Source organism: Ptychodera flava, chromosome 11 (assembly GCF_041260155.1).
Source record: "Ptychodera flava strain L36383 chromosome 11, AS_Pfla_20210202, whole genome shotgun sequence".
Classification (NCBI taxonomy): Eukaryota; Metazoa; Hemichordata; class Enteropneusta; family Ptychoderidae; genus Ptychodera; species Ptychodera flava.
In genome coordinates this window covers 12,478,273-12,503,037 of record NC_091938.1, presented here as the reverse complement: position 1 = coordinate 12,503,037, position 24,765 = coordinate 12,478,273, and the positions used below count along the sequence as shown (strand labels likewise).

Here is a 24,765-nt window from a genome sequence, read left to right as displayed (position 1 = left end):
AAAAGCTATCCGTATTTAAAGGGCGTGAAACTCATATAACCTATAGTTAATTTAAACGCATACTGGATCTGAAACAATGGTTAATCTGACGTCAATTTAGGTCAATTTAGGTTTGTTTCAGATAAGACCCAATAAAAGATGTGTATGATTCCGGTTACCCGACTTACGGAACTGCGCTCAAGGGTCGATTTGGACCTAAACGACCAATGTAAACACTGTATCCGAGGTACGATGGTAATTGATGAAAGTTAAAACATGTTTGTCATAATCTAGATCGTATAATTTAAATGTTGCAGCTATGATGAGGAGGAGCAGCTAGATATCGCACACGAAATACATTGTTAGTAAACAAGAAACTCGCACAGGCGCAGCTCCGAGGACGGTTTCCCTTTAAAACTCTGCCCTAAACTTTTCTTCCCATTTTTCAAACTCACGCTTGATTTTACTGAAATTTCCTTTTCTTAAATGGGTTACACTGAAAAAGAAACAAAAAAATAAGTCCCCGACCGACCTCTCCTATTTCCTGAGGGTTTGGAAATTAACACTCATTTTTTCTTACTCAATTATTCGTATTCAGGGTTTTGATTATCAGATCCATGATACATTAAGTAAAAGCTGGGACAGAAGACAAGAATATCGTGAAAGTTTCCCGTTGTGTAACGATTTTTAATTCTCTCCCGAATGAAAATAAATTGCTATTACGTAAGCGTATCCACGTAATTAACACACTTTGTCATTTATGAGTAGCGTTTACACAACAAACGGAAAGTTGTATATATTTAAGAGACAACACCTGTTTGGCTTTTCTACATTTTATTTTGTTATCCTCTTATTTACATATGTTCCTTGTTTAGCTGTTATTCACGAGGCGTCGTGAGCTATATATACATTATGTGTGTATTTTACTATTGGTATTGATTGATTAAAGGGGAAATAGCTGTCAATGGTCGTAATAGTTTTTAAAATATTTTTCCTTTAATTTTGTACATAAAATGAAATACAATTTATCAGCTTTGTAAACACCATTCACAGTGAACAATGTGTAGTGTCATACTTGATAAATGAATTCCAGCAGGAAGTATAGAATTCAGTCGTAAACCTGGGACAATGCACATGGATGGTGTATATATGTTGACATGTTGAGGTCTAGGCATTGTGGAAGTTGAAACAGACAACTTCACAAACAAGAACAAAAATGCAAAAATAAATCCATAATTAAAGCTTTAATGGGCCATTACTTGACGTCCGAATATGACATCTCATTTGGACATCTGTAAATATGTTTACATATACTTACTATATACAGCATTCATACACTGACAGTTATTACGTATATTGTTAATTCTGACGCGTATCGACAATATGAAACTCCCTCTAATGACAGCAAAAGTCTTTCGAAAATGAACCCCGTTGTCAAAAAACTAAGTGTACAGAAAAACTTTATATGGGAAAAAATATCAAAAAAGTTACCATTTTTTATTTCAGATATATATATATATATATATATATATATATATATATATATATATATATATTGAAGTATACGGATTATGTGCTCATGGGAATAACAGTGTTCGGTGCTAAAGCAGAGCGTTATAATACAAAATACTTCAAAGTAATAATATATGTTACTTAAGTTTCATGTATCCTGCAATCTTCAGACAGAAGTGAAAGGGCCCACCTACAAATATAATGGTACGTCCCAAACATATAAAAGAGAGTGAAGAGCTAAGAACCCTTTCACTTCTGTCTGAAGATTGCAGGATAAATGAAACTTAAGTAACGTATATTATTTGTACTTGAAGTATTTTCTGCGCTCTAACCATCGACAGTCTCGCTTGCATTGTCTATATTATTTCTAAAGCTACGAACGCCCCTGTTTCAAAACCCAAGTAGTACCCAATAAAGCACAATATTCTACACCTGTGAAATGTTTGTGCAATACCGTCGATATCATTGGCCGACTAAATTCTGATACACAATATCCTCGGTGGTGCGCTCGAGTTTCAACATTGTTGTGAAATGAATAGCACCTATCCGAAGTATGATATGACCAACATCCGGGTAGTGCGGTGCAAGGGCCGTAAAGCATCTTGTCAAATTTGAATACAATTAGGGTCGAAAACTATATGACATCGCTGTATCTTTATGTTGTCATAAAGCTTAATGTATTCTTGAATAAGTTGAATGATTTTGGCTAGTTCCCATTTTTATATCGCAGATAATTTGTTTGTATTTGTTCAAGAATCTGTTGGTTGCCAACATTTCCTTTTTTAATGATAATCTTTGGACCGCTTTTATTGTATTCGAAAATTAACGGATACCCAGCCCCGCCTCTGCAAATGCGAAAATGTAAAACAGTGCTCCCCGGCGCAACTTTCACTTCGTTCATAAGTTGCGCGCTCCCGTATCTAAAATGTCGGATCGGAATCGGCCACTGACAATCACGTCGGGTCATCAGCTGTCACTGTCCGGGCGATTCCACAAATAATTGACACAGTCGGACGCGGACAGAAGACATATGTAAAATTTGTTGACCTTTTAACGTCATTTTAAAATTCGAAACAGTTAAATACCCATGCAATCAACTGAAATGTGTTAGGAAAACTTTAGAATCAAAAGACAACCACCACATGACCAAATCTTTGAGAGATCTAATGACCCTGCACTTACCTTTGCGTAAATGGTTTCTCCTAGATGTAAACTTATATTGATTAGGTATTGTGCGTTCATATCTGGATGCACATTGGTCGTCAATCCAGAGCCTATTTACCTAAATAGTTCACCTTGTTATTGAGTCATTCTCACCGACGATATCCTATCCCTCAGGGCAGACAGAGACCTGTGTCAATTTTGCCTACTAATAACATTAACACCTGTTGAATATCGCCTCATATTTTTCCTCTTCGTGTGTAACTGCGGTGCAGTGTTCCAGCGCACAGAACCACTTGGGAATCCCCTATCTATTTGGACCAGTTGGGCGTTTACTGAAGAACGGGTACTTCGTACCGGGCCGTGTTGAGAAGTTGTGTACTCAAGTGCCCGTAAAATATACTCCACGGTAGGTACAAAGTTACCGGCTTTACAGTGGCTTTGGTGCAGCTTTCTGCCAACGTGGGCATTCTGACTGCCTACGCGGCAGAATGTTTGCGCTGGGCAAAGTATGCTATGGATTTCATTCAAACCGAATGTGCAATTATTATAAAAATCAAAAGCACTGTCAGGCTGTTTGTCGCTCATATCAATGTTACCAGGGCAGCATTTCTGTGAGCATAGACCAACTGCCGACGTGCATGCCGAAAACCTTGCAAGTTTGTGTTCCGTGTCATTAACCTTGGAGAACTCTGAGCAGAACGATTGGGAATTGGTCAGGGGTCGTGGAATGGTTCTCAAGCTCGCGTAACGCAGAATATTTATGTTGAGATTACGGATTTGAAATCAGCCTTGTTTTTGTGCTGTCCTTATCTTTGCCATTGTGATTTTTTACGATTATCAACTGATAAATCTCACTGTAAGATCGAACAGTTCAAAGATCGTGGCGTAATCTTTTCTGACCAGCAAAAGCACGGTAAACTTTTTTCCCCGAAGACTCGCCGACTCTCTTCGGAAAAGACACGAACGAGAAAATTCAACTCAAGTCAAACTGAACCGCAATGCCAGTATGATATTATGTCGCGCAAACTCTTATCAACTTGTGTTTGCAAGTAATCTCAAACTATTTTTTGAGATTTATGACCCACTTCTGCCATATTGTCCAAATTTTGATATCACGGTTTTGTAATTATAGCTTTTCTATATCAAAACAAGCATGCACACATACATTTGCTAAAGTTTATTATAATACCGTGCTACTCTTTCCGTATTGAATATGTCCCACCGTTATTTAGATAAAACTGTGTTCTCTTTGGGGAGAAACAAATTTACCATATCAGTAAACATGTTTTGAAAGGGATAAAACTTTTGGACTGAAAAATCGGGATAAGAATTTTAACTTATAGTATAGAGAAATTAAACTACCAGAATTGAACACCCCGAAATCAAACGCATGCACTGTACTGTACTGTCCAGCATATTCGGTATGGATGGAGGGCAAGACTTGGGGAGGGGGTGGAATTTTTCGCGCCTAAAGATTTTAAATTTCGTCAGTACTGTTAGCAATCTTTTTTCCTCCATGAGTCCTCCATTTGTTCAAGCAATCGTTTGAATCATGAGTTTTAGCGGAGGAAGCGAGGCAGTAATTTTTTGCATTTTTCATTTTGATCACCCCACGATCTGATTGCGGCCCCTTAAATGTAGGGATTTTAGTCACATGACATTCGTGTTGAACGTACGCGTTCGATGCAGGTCTAGTCCGAACTTTCGTGTTAATTCTTAAATAGACCAAATAATCAGAGAAAATGAAACTGTAGTGTTCAAGATTATTATTTTAACTTCATTTTGGGAAATTTCACTTTTGTACTACGATAAATGGCAAAGCAGCACGACTACAAACTCACGCGTACCGGCGATTTTGGCGTCCATTATGAGCGTTGTGCCGTGATCTCGAATGTCCTTCGAAGGAGATCGAACATATACCTCTTTGATAGGTTCTCCGCATGACTTATTCCGATCGCATCACTATTTTTTAGGGATGGTACGAAAGACGAGATCATGGGCTTCATTTTGAGGGGGCGAACGTTAAAATCGGCCGAGAAAAACTCAATCAATGATCAAACTTTGTGTTTTGTTTGTGTTTTTTTGAAAGAAAATCTTGATTTTCTTAAACGTTCGGCCCAAAAATTAATTTTATGATAAATATTAATTGTAATTCTGCAATAATTACAAGTCTGACGATGCGAAAAATGATGCTTAAGGCCCTTTTAGCAAGTATGGTTTCATCCCAAACTTTACATCCGGGCACTCCCAGGAATCACATACAAGTAATCAGCGCTTCGCCGCATGTTCTGTGTTAGGTCTAAGCTGAGTTCCGACGTTCACGATTTTGCAGCTAGATTTGTCTGATTTCTTATTAAACGCAAGGATCTAGACATATATTTATATACTTTACCCTTTCAAACGTTATCTTGTTCGAAGTAGTTTGATTTCCGGGTGATATTTTTCGATAGACACTGAGAAGTTGTCAAGCCAGCACTGCAGTGTAGGCATACTCACGTGCACCGCACTTTGGCGATACCATACTGAACTGCTCACGTACGTGCACCGCACTTTGCCGATACTATACTGAAATTTTAGTTCGATCTTTAGTTCCCGAGAAGGGGACTATTTTGGTTCTCTCTGAAGAAAAAGGCCGTAGATTATTAATTTGTTCTTTCCTCATTGATGGTGTTCCGGACTTTGGAAAAGTTGGTTTTTATACTGGTTTGTATTTCGGACCGCTGACTTCGAGGGTCTATGGTATTTCCGGGGCAGCGTAATTTTGCATCCATTTTAATGCAGTTGTTCATTCTATAAATGCGTGTTGCTGTTTTACGGCATAGTAAAAGGGTTGAGAACGAAGTTTTTTTGACTTTTTGGAAAAGTTCTCTGTAATTGTTAAACTTAAAATCTACATTAATCAGACATATTTCATTATCATTTAATAAAAGTTGTAATCACACAAAAAAAAATTAAAAGAAATTCAGAAGTTCAAATTAAAAAAAAATATAAAAAAATATTTTGTTAAATTTAAATCAAGTTCTAAAATGTCACAGGTATCATTAGATTGTTTACAGGTATTGTTGTTTATTTGTTTACCTTGTAAACATAAATCTAAATAACTTTTTTCATATATGCAAAGTAATATATGATGGAATATGATTATCATATTTCTGTTGATGTTCACTACATAATTCATACAGTGATCAATGTCACAGGTATCATTTGATTGTTTACAGGTATTGTTTATTTGTTTACCTTGTAAACAGCATTCTAAATAATATTTTTCATTTATAATAATTAAAAACCATTGAACATTTCATCAGCAATATCCACAAAAAATTTCATCAATTTTCGATAAGAAATGCTTGGTTATTGCAAAAAGCACTAGAAATTGCAATTCTAGTTTCCTCAAACATTGTTCAATATGGGGTCACCTGGTTGTAATGAAAACTACAGGTGTCTACCATGGCATAATTTCTAAATAGGAAGCTGATTTTTTCAATTCAACAGGACATATCTCTGCACGTACTGAACCAATTTTCATCAAACAAAATGCAATCAATTGGTCTTGAAGAGAACTTTCTTTGATATATAATTTATCGTTATTGTAGCTATTTATCAATTTCATGTAAAATCCCTATTAAATGGTTTATTTACAACAAAATACATGGAAAAGCATTTCAGAACTTTAATATGTGATAGAATTTGCCAATGGTCAATTACACACATTATAACACATATATAATCCGGATCAGCATGTGCTCTCTCTTGAAATTGTCTAATTTTTGACAGAACAGACGTTGGTGAAAAAGATTGTGATAATTAGTTGACACCAGCTGTCGTCAGTGCGATGGATTGTCACTTAAAATGAATATAATTTGTTATTCCACGCTCTGACAATTTCTAAAGGGCTGCGATTCGGTCAAAGTTGAGAACTTTCTGCCCCGTATGGCCTGCACTTCCATGTCTCAACAACTGATGCGAAGAATGTCAACATGAAGTTCTAACGCGCCATTTTGTTATAACGACTGCCACGTTCGCACACGCAGAATAAGTCCACGCAATGAAAATATATCCGTTGCCTCAAATCGTCCACTTTCCAAATTATTTCGTTTTTAAATCGCCATCGTGACGCAAATCGCTCCTTTTCACAATGATGGGCACGGCTTGTAGTGACATGAATTGTGTTAGTTTTTTTGCTACTGTAATATCGACTGACATATCTTTTAATGTAGCATTCTAAGTAAACACAATTCTGTAAAGAGGCGTATTAGCTATATTCGTCAATTTATATCTATTTACGAAACCAACGTGGGTTGGTTGTCAAGAGCCTCCCGTATTGGCCAAAAGAAGAGCGCCTGTCATATCCCGGATGCGAGCTTAATTTAATTACCATTACCGTTAAATGGTATTCGCTATTTACGACCATACTACAATGCGACGTTGACCAAATAGTCTCCGCGGCAATATGCTATGCTTTGATTTCTTATTCAATTGCACCATAGTTTTCTCTATAGTCTGTGATTGCACAAATGCCAGGAAAAATCAAAATAGAAGCGTCACTGGGTTGCAATAACTATTATTTCACTGCGCGTGATCTCTTACATACCGTTGCTTCTAATGCCGTTTGAGGCAGTATGCGCCTAGAAAGAGAAAGATGTAACATGTAAGCTTTAGCTCAAACTTTCCATACGAAAACTTTCAACTATTCGCTTTTAATTAAGGAGCCACCATGCAATTTTTTTATACCAGAGAAACAAATAATCTGATATTTGCTGAGATATTTGAAATTCAAACGCGCCAGTGGTATATCAGAAAAGCACTAAAAAATATTAGCCTAATATCTCTCCTCAAGGTGCTTTCTACGTTAAGTAGAACGCGCCTCGGGGACAGATATTCGGACTCTCAAACTTTTACAATTCTTTCCTGATCTACCACTTGTTGGGGTTCATTCTTGGTGATATAAGGAAACGTTTCACCGGCCACAGTCCCTCTATCCATAGTGGATAGAGGGACTGTGCACCGGCTTAGTTTTTGGAAATTCTAAAATTTTATTTTTCTCTATAGAATTAACGCAGGGATGGCGGCCATTTGAAATTTACATATCGGTAAATCTTGGGTTATTTGTTTCTCTAGTACCAAAATTTGTGTGGTGACCCCCGAGAAAATTGTTCATCCAAAACAAATCCTTCAACATTTTCTTCGCCGTACGTATAAAATTTAACTATTGTGCGCCTATAAAGAAGTATCAAAGTGTACGCCCTTCATAAAGTAGAAGATATTTAAAATGAAAGTGAAAGTGGCCGGTGGTTATTTCCGTATAATTACTGTATTCTGAAATCACCACTTGACACTTTTATCAAGACGTGGAAAGTTAGTCGGTATACTTGAGAAATGTACATCGTGGGGGCCTGAATTTTATCGTCAACCGGCGAATTTTACCTTCCACACTTATAAAGGTACGCGCCGACGTTATCTGAAAAGAATAACGCTTAAGGTCAGAAATACAGCAACCAGGTACCTTTTCATTGTATTCCATTAGTATAGTATAATGTAGTTTGGTAACAACATATAGCCTACCCTATTCTCAGAGTAAATGTAAAGTTGTATACTTATGTGGGTATTCCGAATGGACGACAAAACACCAGGAAATGGGTTGAAAATGGCCGACAAATATCCAGGGCAACCCTTTCCCATAAGTTCAAAATTCTTTCACCGGGCGTCATAGTGTTATTGGCACTCTACCAACAGTAAGACTGCGTGCATACTTGTGTCAAACTGCCTAGGATATATCGAAGCTTTGAACCGAATCGAGCAGAGCAAGCAAGACCTGTTACCATTACTCTAGGGTAAAGTCTGCGTCATGCGGTCAAGACGACCTTAGCGTGGACCATGACCTCTACGATGAACCTTGGTACAAGCAATAATGCCAAACTTTGCAGTTTTATCGCCATTCAAATAACACATAACTCTGCGCCATACCATATCGCAACGGTTCAAGCACCACATGTCAGAGTAGCGTATAGAGTCGTGGCCCGTAGCTTTCAGATAGAAGTTGCGTCATATATCTGCTTCTATTAAATATTTCACATTTGGCTTAAATTTGACATTCTATAATTTCATGAATACAAGCTTTATTTATATGATTTTTGCGTCTGACAAAAAAACACGATTGAATTGAAGTCAAGAATAATTAGAATTTTTTTTTTTTGGATAAAGATGAATTTATTCATTTCAACAAGGTCGCAAATAAAACAAATCTACATAACTTTGAATGCGTTAAAATTACGATGCAAATTGTCTGAAAAACAAAAAAATCAGTCACTTAACTACAAAGATCATCATGCATTCAGGATGCAGATTCAGAGTTCACGTGTCCCGAAATAGCGCCCTCTGGAGCTCACTGAAGTTTTCATAAAAAAAATTCTCTCCCAGGCCAGGGCCGCATCGCCTAATATCAACGATCTACATTGCACGCGATCCCATCTTCTTTCACACTTTTACCAGGATATCATGTATATATTTATTTATTTATTTTTATGTATTTATTATAGTTCCTCACTGGCATACATAGATTACAAGACGGAACAGAGACACCAAAAATAAAAAGAAACTAGACCGGAAGAGAAAACCCTTTGCACCAAAGTTGAACAAAACATACAATACAGTATATTTTACCTGTACGACGATTTGAAAAATTGACTCAAGTCACATCCAAGTTTTTCCCCCTTTTTTGTATAAGCGAAGCTTATAGCCCACGGAAGTACAGCTGAACTCGAAATTACTTCTTCACATAACACGTGGACATTTTTAATTGCTGATGTACTTTACAAAGACGGCTAAAATATAAACAACCACTAAGCAAGCCGCAAGAACTACGTCGTAGTAGTTGTAGTACGACTCTGCTCTCTTGCTGTCCTCGTTCCTCCTCCGATAATTCATGCTACCACAATATCAAATGAATAAGTACAGGTGGCCAAAGAGAAAAGAAGACAAAAAGTGTTTGCATTCTGACGTAAACTATGGGATTGATTGGTTTTGTCACCATGGTTACAAAGCGCGCTTTTCTTCACTTTAATTTCTGTAGTATCTAGGCCTACTTAAAAAGAACCTGAAATAACTATGATGCGGAAAGGGAGCGGTGAGTCAGTTTTGAATTTCAGTTACGGCTCCATTTCAAATATTTTACATTGTCGTGAAAGATGTATTTCCACCTCCTTTTTAACGAAGTCCGTCACAGCACAGTTCGCGATTTGGTTACAGGAGAGACTGGGACCGCGGCGCGGCGCGGCGCGGCGCGGCGCGCAGTCGTCCACACACTACCACAGTCGCTTGTGAATCGACTCACGACGGCCGCTGTACCGTAGAGCGGTCGTCGTGTACCGATTCACAAGCGACTGTGGGCACAACGGTGACTGAAGAGGTTTCGACAGAATATCGCGTCGCGCCAATCCACAGAGTCGCCTTAAAATTCAGAGTTGTAAGTTACATGCACCCATGTTGTACGCTATAAAGCTTACGGTCGACTGTGACTTCTTCTTCAGCCAGCGATGGCAAGTCGCAACAACGTCTGAAACACTTATTGTTTATGATACGTTGTCCTCTGACGTCACTGTCACCCTTCAAATAAATGGCACTCGATCGATCAAGATTCGATAAACATCTCACGAAACAATAGGATTAGCATTCAATAGGAGACGTTCCCCCGTGAACCAGATCGCACTGGGTTTGCGGTGAATATTCCGAGTATCTCCCAGGGAGCATTCGGCAGTGTTCGGATTGGTTCGGGTAAACGCTTGACAGCCACTGCACTGACACACTTCCGGGTATTATATGTGTACGTCTTTGCAACGATGGCCAAGAAACAAGCCCAGAAAGGTACCTATCTATCTTTACTTTCTCACTTTGTGTAGTTTATGTTTAAACCAATGGTGTGCTTTGTAAAATAGTTCCTGTTGCTCAGAATATTTCGAAAAGCGTGGAAGATTTGAGACTGAAATTTCAGCCGTGACTCGCTGGTCGGTCTTGCGAGCAAATGCATGCTTCGAACCGCGGCTTTGACCTTTTCCTTTTCCGTTTCGGTGAAGGCGTCGAGCGAGTGATTTTTCACTGAATTTGCCGGGTCAAACTATGCAAGAAAAACTTCAATTGTATGCAACGTTTCGTAAAGGAATTTAGAAAAACCCAATTAGTGTAGTTAGTGTTTGTGTACACAAAGTGTTCTGTGTGGTTGTCGCCTTCAACTCTTTGACTTTGTCAGATACCGGCTTTTTGTATGGTATCCAGTATTTCTCGACTTTTCGATTCTGGCGTATATATACTAGTTCGCACAGTGCCGTCTCGCAGTGTTGGCATCCCTACGGATAACTTCCGCGTGAGTGTTGTATTGTTTTTCCTTACGAATGTAGCAATAGTTTTACAGGACTGTTGACATATCGCTGTCGAAAAAATTCTCAATATTCATTGACAGTTTTACTGATTTCTTCATGTGGTGCAATGTTTACAAAGCTTCCATTTTTTTTGATAGGCGATACCGTTTACTCTCAAATACTGTTCACAGCCAGTTAAAACATGAGAAAGGCCACACTCTGCGTAACGTGAGCCGTACATTTCTCTAAGTTGCGCCCGAAGTTTTCTGCCATTTTGATGGTAATTCGGATTTTACAACCGCGACACTTTTTAAGGAATCAGTAAACGCCGTAAATATGTGTGTTTTGCTTATCGTCTGTCTTCCGATGTCGGAGTTGTGGCACATAAGCAGACTACACGTACACTACTAAGCCGGGATGTGCAGAGCTGGTTGTAGTGCTACTGTGAAATTTAAGAGATAATTTTTCTGTCCAAGAGCGACTGTCTATAGTTTAGATGGCGCAAGTTTATGACACTGGACTTGTTTCACTCACAGTCCCAGGAGTTTTTGTAATTGACCTCGTTTGACTTTCGTAACCGCCCTTGCGTGGAAAGTCGAAGGGACAAATGACTGGGATTCAAGTTTCGTAACGCTAACGGTAGGTCCAGTGAGCACAGTGCAGGTGCACTGTGTACACTCATACCGCGGAGACTACTTCACTTCAGGGTGACACCACCATGTGTTAGGTAAAAAACGGGAACACCCTTCATTGATATTTAAATCACCGGTTTCAATTGAATAAGCATCAAAGAATTGTAGTGGATGGCACCGGCGAAAGCCATTGTGATCGGATGTTGTGTCACAGACTTTCACAAGACACTGGCCCAACCCCGGCAGTTGACTTGGGAGAATTATAAACAAAATTACACCTTTCTTTAGCCCTATAGTGCTTTCTAAAGTGAATTTTGACAATGTGCTTTGCTAAACGTATACTGACCCTTGAAGTCAAGTTGATCCCACTTATTCCTAGGACTTCAAACACTATGGGGTGGGCAAATACTGGAGGACAATTTATGTAAGTGGCTGCATATAAAATATACACATATAGAGGTAAAGGGCATCTCATTATTAGCATACCACTGCCCTACCCAGTAACAATTTACTGGCACCTATCTTTCATGGAATCTGTCCAAAGGTGATTCCAAGAATCGAACAATAACGAAATGAGACAACAATTATAAATATATTCTCGGAAGCGATCTATCCTGTTTTAAAATTCAGTGATCATAACATACCATGGAGTATTTTAAAACTGAAAGATATAGTCTTTTACTTTATTCTTTTTCGTACCAAATGAAAACAACTTTACTTTGTTTGGCCAACAGGCAGAACAGCTATAATTTGTATGCCAGTGATAATAACTTAAAGAGGTATTTATGTCAATTTAGCATTATTAAACAGGACATTTTGTATGGATCTGTATTGTTAATGGTATAACTAATGTGCTATTGTGACTTGGGTGGGGTCATTATATTCCAACGTAATGTTATGCCTGTATGCATTGGCTAGATCATGCTTTAATATTTTGCACTCAGATACTCTGCAAATCTGTAAAGAAAACTGCAGCTCCTGCAGAAGACGGTTTTCTCTGCATGACTATTTTAATGAGAAATTTTTCCTTTTGATTGGAAGCATTTGGTTGTGCTGTCTTACCTAATTGAAAGGTAATAGACCTGTATATGTGTGTGATTAAAAATAGCAGCCAGCTAAGCAGTTTGTTCTGGAACTGGCAGGAAGGGGAGAGCCACTCTTCTGGAATGGGAAACTTAAGTTTTGACACGTTGCTTCCTGTGAAATGAGATGCCTCATTGTAATCGAGTTCTGATCGTAAAACGCCAATTCCTGCTCACCTATTTTCGTATGGAACAGTCCAACAACCCATCGGAAAGGAGGGGGAAAACTGATTTTTGTCAAATCTTTAGAGGGGAGAGGGATGAACCTAGTCATAATCCTCTGCTTGTCTATTAGGATATGAACTTCAACCTCCAGTTTATTGCAGTCCTGACATGGCCACCCTACCCATGTAAACAAAAGTCACAGAGTACCTATAAATATAACTCTGACATCTTTATAGTCATGTTCAAAATACAAAAACTTAACCAACGTGGCAAGTCTTCCAAATTTACCAGTGGTAACAGACTTATTTGCTTATACTGTAGCTGTGAACCATATCCACCATAGGATGTTAGGGTGTTCCAATTTGAATGTCAAATATTTAGTTAGAGATTCTTGCTGTCAGTTCTTCGACAAAATATTGAGATTTTGCACCTCCTAATTATACATGTGTAATGTTTTATTATTCAGATTTACTCATAGATTGATACTTCACTGTAATAAATGTGTATTTTTTGTGATGGGTAATTTTACAATAATTCTTATTTGCACTCAAATCATAACTTTTGAAAAACTTTGTATTAATAGCTGCTGAAATATTGAGACCGGCTGATGCATTTATGAAGAGAAGCAGACTAGGATGATATAAAATGAAATTGCTGTACTCCGCATTGCTTTGAACATAGCTGTTGAGTTTCCATGAGTAGGTCACAATACTGCATCCCAATCAGAATGCTCCCTTTGAGGAAAAATCATTGCTGTAGCATTATAGTGTTTAAAAAAATAATAATGAGCTAATTAGGATGATATTTTATCATATGTGTGTGTGCAAGTCGATGCTTTCTTATTCAAAGATAGACAACCTTCACAGAAAAGTTTCTGGTGAGATTCCCAACTAATTCAAATCAATAACAATAGATAATCTATAGATTTACTAGATTGATGTAAATTGTTTATTGGATGCTACCAACTAGACATTTCAAGTCAGCCAGTCCATTTGTTCAGCCAGACTCGCCGGCAGGCTTTCTACTTGGTGTCATTATGGACTTCATACCTTCCCGCAATACACAATGTGTTAGTATGTATTTGCAATTGCATGTGTAGACTTGACTTGACTGCCAATTTCAAACCCAACTGCTGTGCACTTCTGTTGACCTACATTTGCCTGCAGCAGTACCGAGGGCTTCGCAGGGCAAGAATACGCCTTGGCCATACAGGGGCCAAGGACATCCTTGACATGTGTCATAAACAAAAGCTGATCATGGCCCCAGTCCCTCATGGTGGTACTGTGGTTAAACATTCAACGCTGACTTTAAGTTATATGGTGGTCACCTTTTAATTTTTGTCTCATTCACTTCAACCAGTCTTGGCAGCTTCAGGGACTGTTCAAATAGATTTGAAGGAAAATTGTTGAACATAACATGAAGTGTCCATGAATCACCCTTTACAACACTTAGAATATGCTGCATGCTCTTTTATAGTAATTCTGGATTTTCATTGCAATCAACAGGTATTTTAATTTAGCTATTAAAAAGCAATTAAACTAAAGTAAAATTACTAAATGTAAAGAAAAGTTTAATTATGCCTCATTAAATAAGAACTTGACAGATTTTGCTAAATTAGCTAAAAAAAGATGCTAGATTAATTAAACAACATGCTTACTAAAAGGTACTAGTATACCCACACAGACTTGTCTGTAGAACTTATTAACTATAATATGATTTTCAGCTATTGAAAATACATTAGTCAATTGAAAAAAACATGTAAAAAGATAAAATACAGCTATCGGCAGGGACATGCAGTGTTGCTGAAACATGGTTGTCAACATGTGAAAATGTGCTTATTTGTGCAAAATTAACAAAAAAGACTTTGTCCTAGTTCTAATGCATCATGGGATATAGTTCCAATTCAATCAGCCTCTAAAACTTTCTGTAACACTTTACCAACAAAAATGTCTTGACATCTGCTTCAGTGTAGGTGCTTCTTGTCCACAGTAGGTGTGCCCTTTGGGTTCTCTGTCTGCATGTGCAACTGCAATGAACTTGTACTTTTTGGGGTCAGGGGTAGCATATAATATGTTAACAACAGATACCCATCCATGTGTAGCAGACAGACATTCACTATTATTGTAACAGTAAAAAGTTAAGAGTCAATTCATTGAAGGGTCGGTACAAATATGATTCATTTCTCTCATTTTGAAGACACACTTATTAATATTCTGATACAGCCTGGCCACGGTCCCTCCACAAAAAGGACCATGGCCGGACGTGTTTTCTAACAAATGGGTGCAAATAGCAGTTGTGGTAGAATAGTATCATTATGTTAATGAGTGCTTCCCATCACCATTCATAGTTACTGCTATCCGACAGACAGCCTGGGTCATTGACTTAATCTGTTTGGTGCTCAGCTGCAATTCAAAAGAATTCAGACAAAAAAAGTTTCCAACAGTTGAATATTCGTTTAAGTTGCCGAGATTACATAATGCAATTCATGAGAGAATAACCTGTCGTGTACTCACTCCAGTAGACGCCCAGAGATTCTGGAAGTGCTTCAGACATTGTGTTTGATCAATGGATTTTTTCTGTGTATGTGAGAGGAGTACAATGCAATTTCATGTAGTTTTCAGTCGCGATGATTCAAGAAATCATGCTCATATGGGCTCTTCATGAATGACAAATGTACAAGACTCTTGCATGGATTTGTATGTACATGTACATGCATGCAAGGTGAACCTGCAGTTCCAAAAATGGCCAGGAGTTTACAATACCACTGTCAGCCTTTCAGGGTAGCATTAGGAAAATTTAAAATAAAATATGGCAGAATTTCATTGATATTGAATTTTTTTATGCTTTCCCAAACCCTTTCATTTATAGCAGATCATTAGTTAAGGGCAATGTCATTCAGTTATTCTATCAGACTGTAAAGAATTTCTATACATTTATCCTTTGTTTGACATTTTAGTCTGTAAAGATAAACGTTCATGTAGAAAAATAGTAAATTGTGCTGTATGTACATAAATGATATTATCAGGATGACAAGATCTGTATCCACTCAATGAATTTACTCATTCTTGTTCTTGCTTAAGTTGAATTTATCTACAATGAGTGATTTTGATCGTTATCTTGGTGCTGTTTAAAGCCAAGTAAATTGACATATGATTCTGTGAGTTGACATACAAGCCAGAGTGAATTGTATTGTGTAGGGGGATATGTAAACATGCAGTTCCAATACAGTAGCCATTTAGCCAGACAGTAGCCATCAGTGTGTGTCCATGACATTTTGCAGCGTGGATCATTCATTCATGGCGTACTTTGAAGGTCAGAATAATTTGTTCAGCCCTGCTGATAGATTCAACTTCCATTGCCGGATTGCCTTTGGATCCAACAGCTATTCTGCACACAAACCAGTAGGTTTTTCCATAAACACGGCTAATTATCACATCAATGGTACATTCTATAACAGGGTTCTTCACAATGGAATTTTGAGGAGTTGGCAAACCCTCTTGGTTTTTTTGCACTCTATCCATGTTGATATGATAACCACTCAAAAGAATGTTTTCACAACAAAAGAATATGCAAATTATGCACCGTTATGTAAATTTGTCGTACATGTACAGGTATTATTGGCACTGCTCTCGTGATTTTTGGACTCTCTACCCGAAGCTTATTGTAGAAAGCATAGCCACAGACAAGGAGAAATAACTGATACTGCAGTCTCTCCTTATTGGGTTTGTAATATTGTGGATAAATAGTCATATACACTTTTGGTTGGAGCATAGCGTACCCAATAACCGAGGAGATAGCCATGTACAGTACAACTTATGTGTCTGCTCAGTAAATTACAATTTGAATTTTACTCTACCAGCGCATAAAGCAATACCAAGAAACATCAATCATAATTCTGCCAGGTAGTATCACTTCCCCATCTGCCAAGTCAGTAAAATTCTTTCGCCCACTTGGCAAGGTATAATACAGGAGGTTTAGCAATAAAAATTGTATACTGTCTTAGTATTCAAGGGCCTTCAAATATTCTAGTTTTTGTTAAAGTGCAATGTATGGAACACGTTATGCGTATATAGTTTTAACCAACTTGACCATAGTGAGACATAATGAACTTGGCAGAATAAGGGTTAAATTTAGCATACTGTTGTGGAAAATTAAATAATAGATCAATTACTTGAAAAAATACATGTATCATGTTTGCAAAGTTGAACGGCCATCACAAAATGAAAGAATAGAATTTCCAATTGAGTAACATATGTGTTAAGTGTAATAACGTTAGCTTATACAGGCTTCTTTCTTCCCTGGATATTATAATACATTCATTTTATTCAAAAGCTCATAAAGTCAGATATATTTCAAATAATAGATGATACATGCAGCCTCTTCTTTTTACGAGGTCTTTAAATCCAAAAAATTTTATTCACCTTTATCTCCCAAGGGGTTGCGCTTCATACAGTACTACATGTACCTGGTCAAATTTCGTTGTATGCAAGTCGAATGCTTGAAGAACTAGGGATTTTACATGAAATTGATAGATAGCTACAATTATGATAAATTATATATCAAAAGAAAGTTCTCTTCAAGACCAATTGATTGCATTTTGTTTGATGAAAATTGGTTCAGTACGTGCAGAGATATGTCCTGTTGAATTTGAAAAAATCAGCTTCCTATTTAGAAATTATGCCATGGTAGACACCTGTAGTTTTCATTACAACCAGGTGACCCCATATTGAACATTGTTTGAGGAAACTAGAATTGCAATTTCTAGTGCTTTTTGCAATAACTCAAGCATTTCTTATTGAAAATTGATGAAATTTTTTGTGGATATTGCTGATGAAATGTTCAATGGTTTTTAATTTTTATAAATGAAAAATATTATTTAGAATGCTGTTTACAAGGTAAACAAATAAACAATACCTGTAAACAATCAAATGATACCTGTGACATTGATCACTGTATGCATTATGTATTGTGAACATCAACAGAACATTACGGGAAGGCTCCATTAACTTAGGAATACCCTACTTCCCTAGAGGATCAATTTCACATACCTGCCTTTCCTACAATGACACTACAATAGCACCAGCTGGATTAGATAAACATAACAATGGAACATTCATACCTTGGGGATTAAAAGTCTTCTGTTTGTCACCCGAGCTGCTCAGGCAAGGACTCGGGTTTCAGGTACCGTGCAAGTTAATGCAGTCGTCCCCTAATGAATATGATAATCATATTCCATCATATATTATTACTTTGCATATATGAAAAACGTTATTTAGATTTATGTTTACAAGGTAAACAAATAAACAACATACCTGTAAACGATCAAATGATACCTGTGACATTTTGGAACTTGATTTAAATTTAACAAAATATTTTTATATTTTTTTTTAATTTGAACTTCGGAATTTTTTTTAAATTTTTTTGTGTGATTACAACTTTTATTAAATGATTATGAAATATGTCTGATTAATGTAGATTTTAAGTTATAACAATTACAGAGAACTTTTCCAAACAGTCAAAAAACCTTCGTTCTCAACCCTTTTTCTATGCCGTAAAACAGCAACACGCATTTATAGAATGAACAACTGCATTAAACTGGATGCAAAATTACGCTGCCCCGGAAATACCATAGACCCTCGAAGTCAGCGGTCCGAAATACAAACCAGTATAAAAACCAACTTTTCCAAAGTCCGGAACACCATCAATGAGGAAAGAACAAATTAATAATCTACGGCCTTTTTCTTCAGAGAGAACCAAAATAGTCCCCTTCTCGGGAACTAAAGATCGAAACTAAAATTTCAGTATAGTATCGGCAAAGTGCGGTGCACGTGCGTATGCCTACACTGCAGTGCTGGCTTGACAACTTCTCAGTGTCTATCGAAAAATATCACCCGGAAATCAAACTACTTCGAACAAGATAACGTTTGAAAGGGTAAAGTATATAATATATCTCTAGATCTTTGCGTTTAATAAGAAATCAGAAAATCTAGCTGCAAAATCGTGAACGTCGGAACTCAGCTTAGACCTCCTAACACAGAACATGCGGCGAAGCGCTGATTACTTGTATGTGATTCCTGGGAGTGCCCGGATGTAAAGTTGGGGTGAAACCATACTCGCTAAAAAGGGCCTTAAGCATCATTTTTCGCATCGTCAGACTTGTAATTATTGCAGAATTACAATTAATATTTATCATACAATTAATTTTTGGGCCGAACGTTTAAGGAAATCAATATTTTCTTTCAAAAAAACACAAACAAAACACAAAGTTTGATCATTGATCGAGTTTTTCTCGGCCGATTTTAACGTTCGCCCCCTCAAAATGAAGCCCATGATCTCGTCTTTCGTACCACCCCCAAAAAATAGTGATGCGATCGGAATAAGTCATGCGGAGAGCCTATCAAAGAGGTATATATCGATCTCTTTCGCGGGACATTTGGGATCACGGCACAACGCTCATAATGGACCCAAAATCGCCGGTACGCGTGAGTTTGTAGTCGTGCTGCTTTGCCATTTATCGTAGTACAAAAGTGAAAATTTCCCAAAATGAAGTTAAAATATTAAATCTGTAACACTACAGTTTCATTTTCTCTGATTATTTGGTCTATTTAAGAATTAACACGAAAGTTCGGACTAGACCTGCATCGAACGCGTACGTTCAACACGAATGTCATGTGACCTAAAATCCCTTGAAGAACTTGCACTCCAAACTTTCCAGCAGTACCTCGAAGCAGTTCCATTAGACTTAATACACATATTCTGATAATTAATGTTATTTCTTGAAGGACCACAGTAGTACAATTTTTCAATTTTTACTGACGCTAGATTCATTATTTGCTCTGGGAGTAAATTAGATATAGTGAGCAGACACCAGACATTCAATTAATTTCAAGTTGGTTTGCATGCCAGACGCATTTCTTGATTATTGATAGAGGAATAGTCCAGGGAATGACAGAGCTTTGTAGCTTCTTTTACCAAGATTTAACGATTGTCTATCAATACTGTCTCCAGTGTTCACAGGCAGCATGCAAATTGTATCATATGTGATAATTTTCCTTCGCAAATGGCAGACGGGAATTTTCAGCAAAGGTCAACAAATCATGAAGTACTGATTTCACTGTTCTCACAAGTCATTTCCAATCGGCTGGCACATATTGTAGAGTGATAAACTATTGTAGAGGTCAAAGGTCAACTGAAGAACGCATACTCGTTTCAGACTTGCAGAGTGGTATGTTGTTTCATCCACACAGTACATGTATACGTAATACTACAGGAACCAAGGGTTTCCTAAATTTTTCATACACAAAGTTTTTCTAAGAGGATGGCAAGTTTACTCCTCAGCAAATCTATTAATAGTCATCCTGTGTTGGACAGTGTTATGAGGTCCAAAACTATCCAATTGCTATGAATGAAAATATACACAAAGCTTTTTATCTCAGATGCTAACACATATTGTTATAGATCATAAACTGTAAAGTAAAATAAAAGAAATTGTGTCCAATGAGAGTTTAAGTGTTGTTGACTTTTCCACCAATGATAACAGAAAAAAGGAAGAAGATTGTTGCTTCACAGTATAGTTATCTTTCAGCTGTTTTGTGTCAATTTCACAAAAGTGTAACCTTTTCCGCCTTGTTTGACACAAGCAATGGATAGATGGTTTTCAGACGTCATACCAGAATATGGGAAAGTCTTCAGTGAGCGAGACTGTGTGCAACAACAGTAGTAACCCAGTTGATGGTCATAGTAGGCAGTATTGCACTCCAGGACATTACCCACTTATCATGAGATAATCTACAAATCTGGCCTGGGTGCGTTTTTAAGTGGTCAGCCTCTTGGTAGGCACAAACGTGTTTGAGATGTACTTGAGAACTATAACAACTTTCAGCATCCAGACTTTGGTAAAATGCTGTAAATGGATGCAACATGGCCTGAAAAAAAGGTCAAGTTCATATGAGCTGACCTTTAACCTTCCTGGGTCAGTGAATCTGGTAGGGTCATGAAACTATTGTATTGTTGTAAAAATGATTAACTTTGGGTATCAGCACATTTACTAAATCATGTATTGACTTTTACAGTCAATCTTAAACCATCACTAACAGAGAGTCACCACAAAAGTAATCTTGAGAGAAAGTTTGTGTCTAGTAAATTGTATCAGATATGACTTTGACCTTTTGTTGGCCGCGGTCATATCTTATGACATATTATATATACATGCCTCAAAAATGAAAGTTTTCATGTTTGCTCATATTTTGAATCATCAAAACTTTTATGCAATATTTTTCATTGCAAATTAATTCAAATTATAAATATTTTAAATTCTAATTGGCGACCATTCTCTGTGTCACCTTTATCATCTATAAGGAATCATGTTATGTGAACTGCATGTTAAATACTTGCCTCTGCTGTATCCTTTCATCCCCAAAGCTGAATGTACAGATCCAACAGAGCCATTTCAAATAAGGAGATACAAATAGCCTTGATGTGGAAGGGTAGGTGTCAAAACATATCCAGTCTACTTTCATTTTGAAAGAATTACACATTAAGCTTTGTCTTTGCCTTGAGCATCACAGCCACTTCTCAGATGTCGGAGTTTCAGATTTCAAAACAGAGTATGGCTTCTGGCTACCTTATGAAACATGTTGCTATGAAAAGAATTCACCTAGCATGTGTGAAAAATTGATTTAAAGGACTTATCATGCCCTGAAGGACATTTAACAGGTGACCTTATCCACAAATCTAACACCATAAGTCACAGAGTGAAGTTGACGTATATGGAAAACCAGAAAACTATGCATGTTTTTCAAAGAGATATAGTGTTAGTGTCAGGTCTAACCTTTTAGGCTCTCAAGATCCACCATAGTGCTCTGTATGGTACATTTTCTTGGGGAGGAAGTGGAAAAGGGGCTGGGGGAGTAGGGGGGTTATGCAACAATGGAAATGTACTGCTCCAATAAATATACAATGTCTAAAATCTTACAAATAAATTCAAAACAACGTTTTGATCCTTTTAGTTCAGTTAAAGAAATTTCTTTCATTTCAGAAAGAATTGTATTTTGAAAGATAAATCTTGTAACTGTAGAATATGACATAATATGGGTAAATGGTTGAATGACAAAAGTGATGTTTTCATAACTGCACAGACTAACCCATCAATAGTACCATAGCAATTGTTGCATGCTGTAAGGCCTTCATCAAAAAAAGTTTTGCTATAATCTAATTGTTCAAGGGAGAATAGCTACAACTTACTGATACTATTTTCATCATTTTTGATTCAGGAAACAAGTTTGTTTTCCTTTGTCTCCCGGGAGTCTGTTGAAATACAAAGTATTTAGACACAATGCATCAATCACAATATCGCAAGGTATTTTTAACAAATGAATTCTGTCGTCTTCAATAACATGGGACATTATGCGCATATAGGCTGTGTTGACTCATTGAAAACTACCATTTTGACTCAATTTTTTTTTAGTTTGACAAAAAACTGCACTTCAAAAGTGGGACAAAAATATTTGACTACACATCAAAAGTCACTCTTATAGATATAATGGGTCTGTAATGTAAGCACTGTCATGCACAGGGGAAGTTTACAATAGAAGAGTTCAAATGCGTAATGTCAGTGATTGGAGCTCCAAAAATGTTCCCACGGTGGTACCATTAATCCTTACATGTAGGTGCCAAGTGTTTTGGGAATCTGCAAAATATTTAGGATAGTGATTTTGCAAATGTAACTATAACAGTATTTAGCAGTGCCAGCGATGTTCATTCTGACACTAAGCTACTGTAGATGTATCGCTCTAACTGTGAAGTCTTGGCAGTATTGGTTGTGACCTCCAATTTGCACAGTCATGTCACACATGCCAGCAAAAAGTTCAGATTATTGGCAGCGAGTAAATGAATGAGAGTGAATACCCAGTGCTGGCATATGTTTTTCACATTTGAAATGCAACACAAGAGTTCGAGCTGATCCGCCTACACTGTCTAGACTCTATAAGCAATGGTAGGATTAGCTTGAAATATATCAAGACCCAAATTTTATTTTCGCTCTTTGTTTACACCAATCAAGTTTGTTTTTCAAAGAGAAGTGCATGCAGCAAGGTTGACAGATGTCCGCAAAATTGTACTTCCAATGTATCAGCACGTTTTCTTTCTTCAAGTCTATTTTCCTTACTTTGTCACACATTGACTTTGAAAATATGGTGTTATCTTAGTAAGGTGACCTTGACACCTCTGTAATGAGGACAACCATCATGGAGTTCATTAAGAGTATGACAAGCCCAACACCAAATTCGAAGTAGATGGATACCACAGTGCACAAATTGCAGGCTTATATGTATTTCGAGAAGTCACCCAAGTTCATGAATGAGAGCTTGTAATTAGGTCAAAGGGCATGAGCAGATCCATTTCCTGATATGTAGGGCATACTTCCTCTTGGGAATCATGTTTTGAGAATGTCTTCATGTCCTTGGCACATTGGTGTAGGTATTCATTAGGTGGAATGGTTAAAAACATTGACAACGTGGCTTAGGAATGTTGGTTGTATGGGACTCTAGTGTTTGGCTTGGTCGTCTGACTTGTATTCAAGCTAAATTGTATTGGCTAAATGTGTGTTAAGGTAGTATGCGCCTCAAAAGTGAAAGTCTTAAACTTTTGCCCAAACTTTCCTCAAGGAATCGTTCAACCATTCTCTTTCAAAATCAAGAATAAAAATCGGGGATCACTGTGCAAATTTTAGCTAGAGAACGAGATTTTAACTAGAGAAACAAATTACCCAAGATTTACCGATATTTGAAATTCAAAATGGCTGCCATTCCTGTGTTAACTCTGTGGAGGAAAAATAAAATTTTTGATTTTCGAAAAACTAAGCCGGTGAAAGTTTTTTTTTCTCCTAGAGCTTCAAAATGAGCTCCCACAAGTGGTAGATCAGAAAAGAATTGTAAAAGTTTGAGAGTCCGAATATCTGTACCCGAGACGCGATCTACCTTATATGATGTAGAATGAATGTAGCATAGGTAGTGCAATTTTCAAAAATACATCCTGAGCCTTGATGATCTCGGACGTTACCAAGTACGTTACGTGCTTGCAAGTGTTTGTATCGTAACTGGAAATTGATAGTTTTCAGGAACAAAAGTGTGATAAATATGGAAAAACGTGAAAATGAGTATCTTATTTGAAAATACAATTGTGAATTGTCCACCATAATTTTATGGGGCATTGTACATACATGTACACTATAGCACAGATGTGATTTGTCCCTTGAGTTCCCATTGTCTGAATCAACATATTTTGAAACAGTTGGTAACTTTGCCAAGTATTCTGAGGCCAACTCATAATCTCAGCAAAAAGCTGCAGTCTTACAACTTTCTTCACCATTTCAACGGTAAAATTGGAACATACCAGCCCGGACCCACTGTCTTTAAAGAAGTGAGTCAGCTGACAAAATGTTTGTTGTGTTTATATGATTATTTGGTCACAATCATGAACCTTGGCCATGCTGCCATCATTGTATGTAAAACAGTTTATTAACTAACAGTGCTTGGAGGCTGTCAATACAGCATTCATCCTGTTAGGGACGTGCCACATTGAGAATGTGCAGTAACAGGTATGTTGTAAATTCTGTCGGTCAAATTCACTGATCAGACCTTCGTTTGTTGAATCATGAGTAGTAATCATATTCGCAAATTATGAAATGTTGTTTCCTTTTAATTTCCTCATGCTATTATTGGTATGTTCCTTGTGTACCATTTCTGTCAGCATTCATATCCACCTACATTGTACTGTGACCAACAAACAATCAGATTTCAAATGTTCGGTGGACTCTGCATTGTCCGCTGGACTTTACATGTAGGTCTGAAGTACTTTCAGTGACAAATAATGATTAATTTT

At 37.3% G+C, this 24,765-nt stretch overlaps 1 protein-coding gene across 9 annotated transcripts in view; it reads left to right on the top strand.

The window, feature by feature from the left end:
* Positions 1–2,834: 2,834 nt before the first annotated feature.
* LOC139143521 (spermatogenesis-associated serine-rich protein 2-like) overlaps positions 2,835–24,765 on the top strand; it is a 66,371-nt gene continuing 44,440 nt past the window's right edge. For 3 of the 9 annotated variants that reach the window (XM_070713930.1, XM_070713929.1, XM_070713928.1), the window contains exon 1: positions 9,879–10,515. In XM_070713930.1, coding sequence (XP_070570031.1) covers positions 10,491–10,515 — 25 coding nt within the window. In that variant the 5' untranslated portion in view covers positions 9,879–10,490. Of the gene's footprint in view, positions 3,062–9,878; positions 10,516–21,295; positions 21,372–24,376; positions 24,482–24,765 lie in introns of those variants that run through there. The other 6 variants (XM_070713924.1, XM_070713925.1, XM_070713923.1 and 3 more) reach the window with 4 other exon arrangements.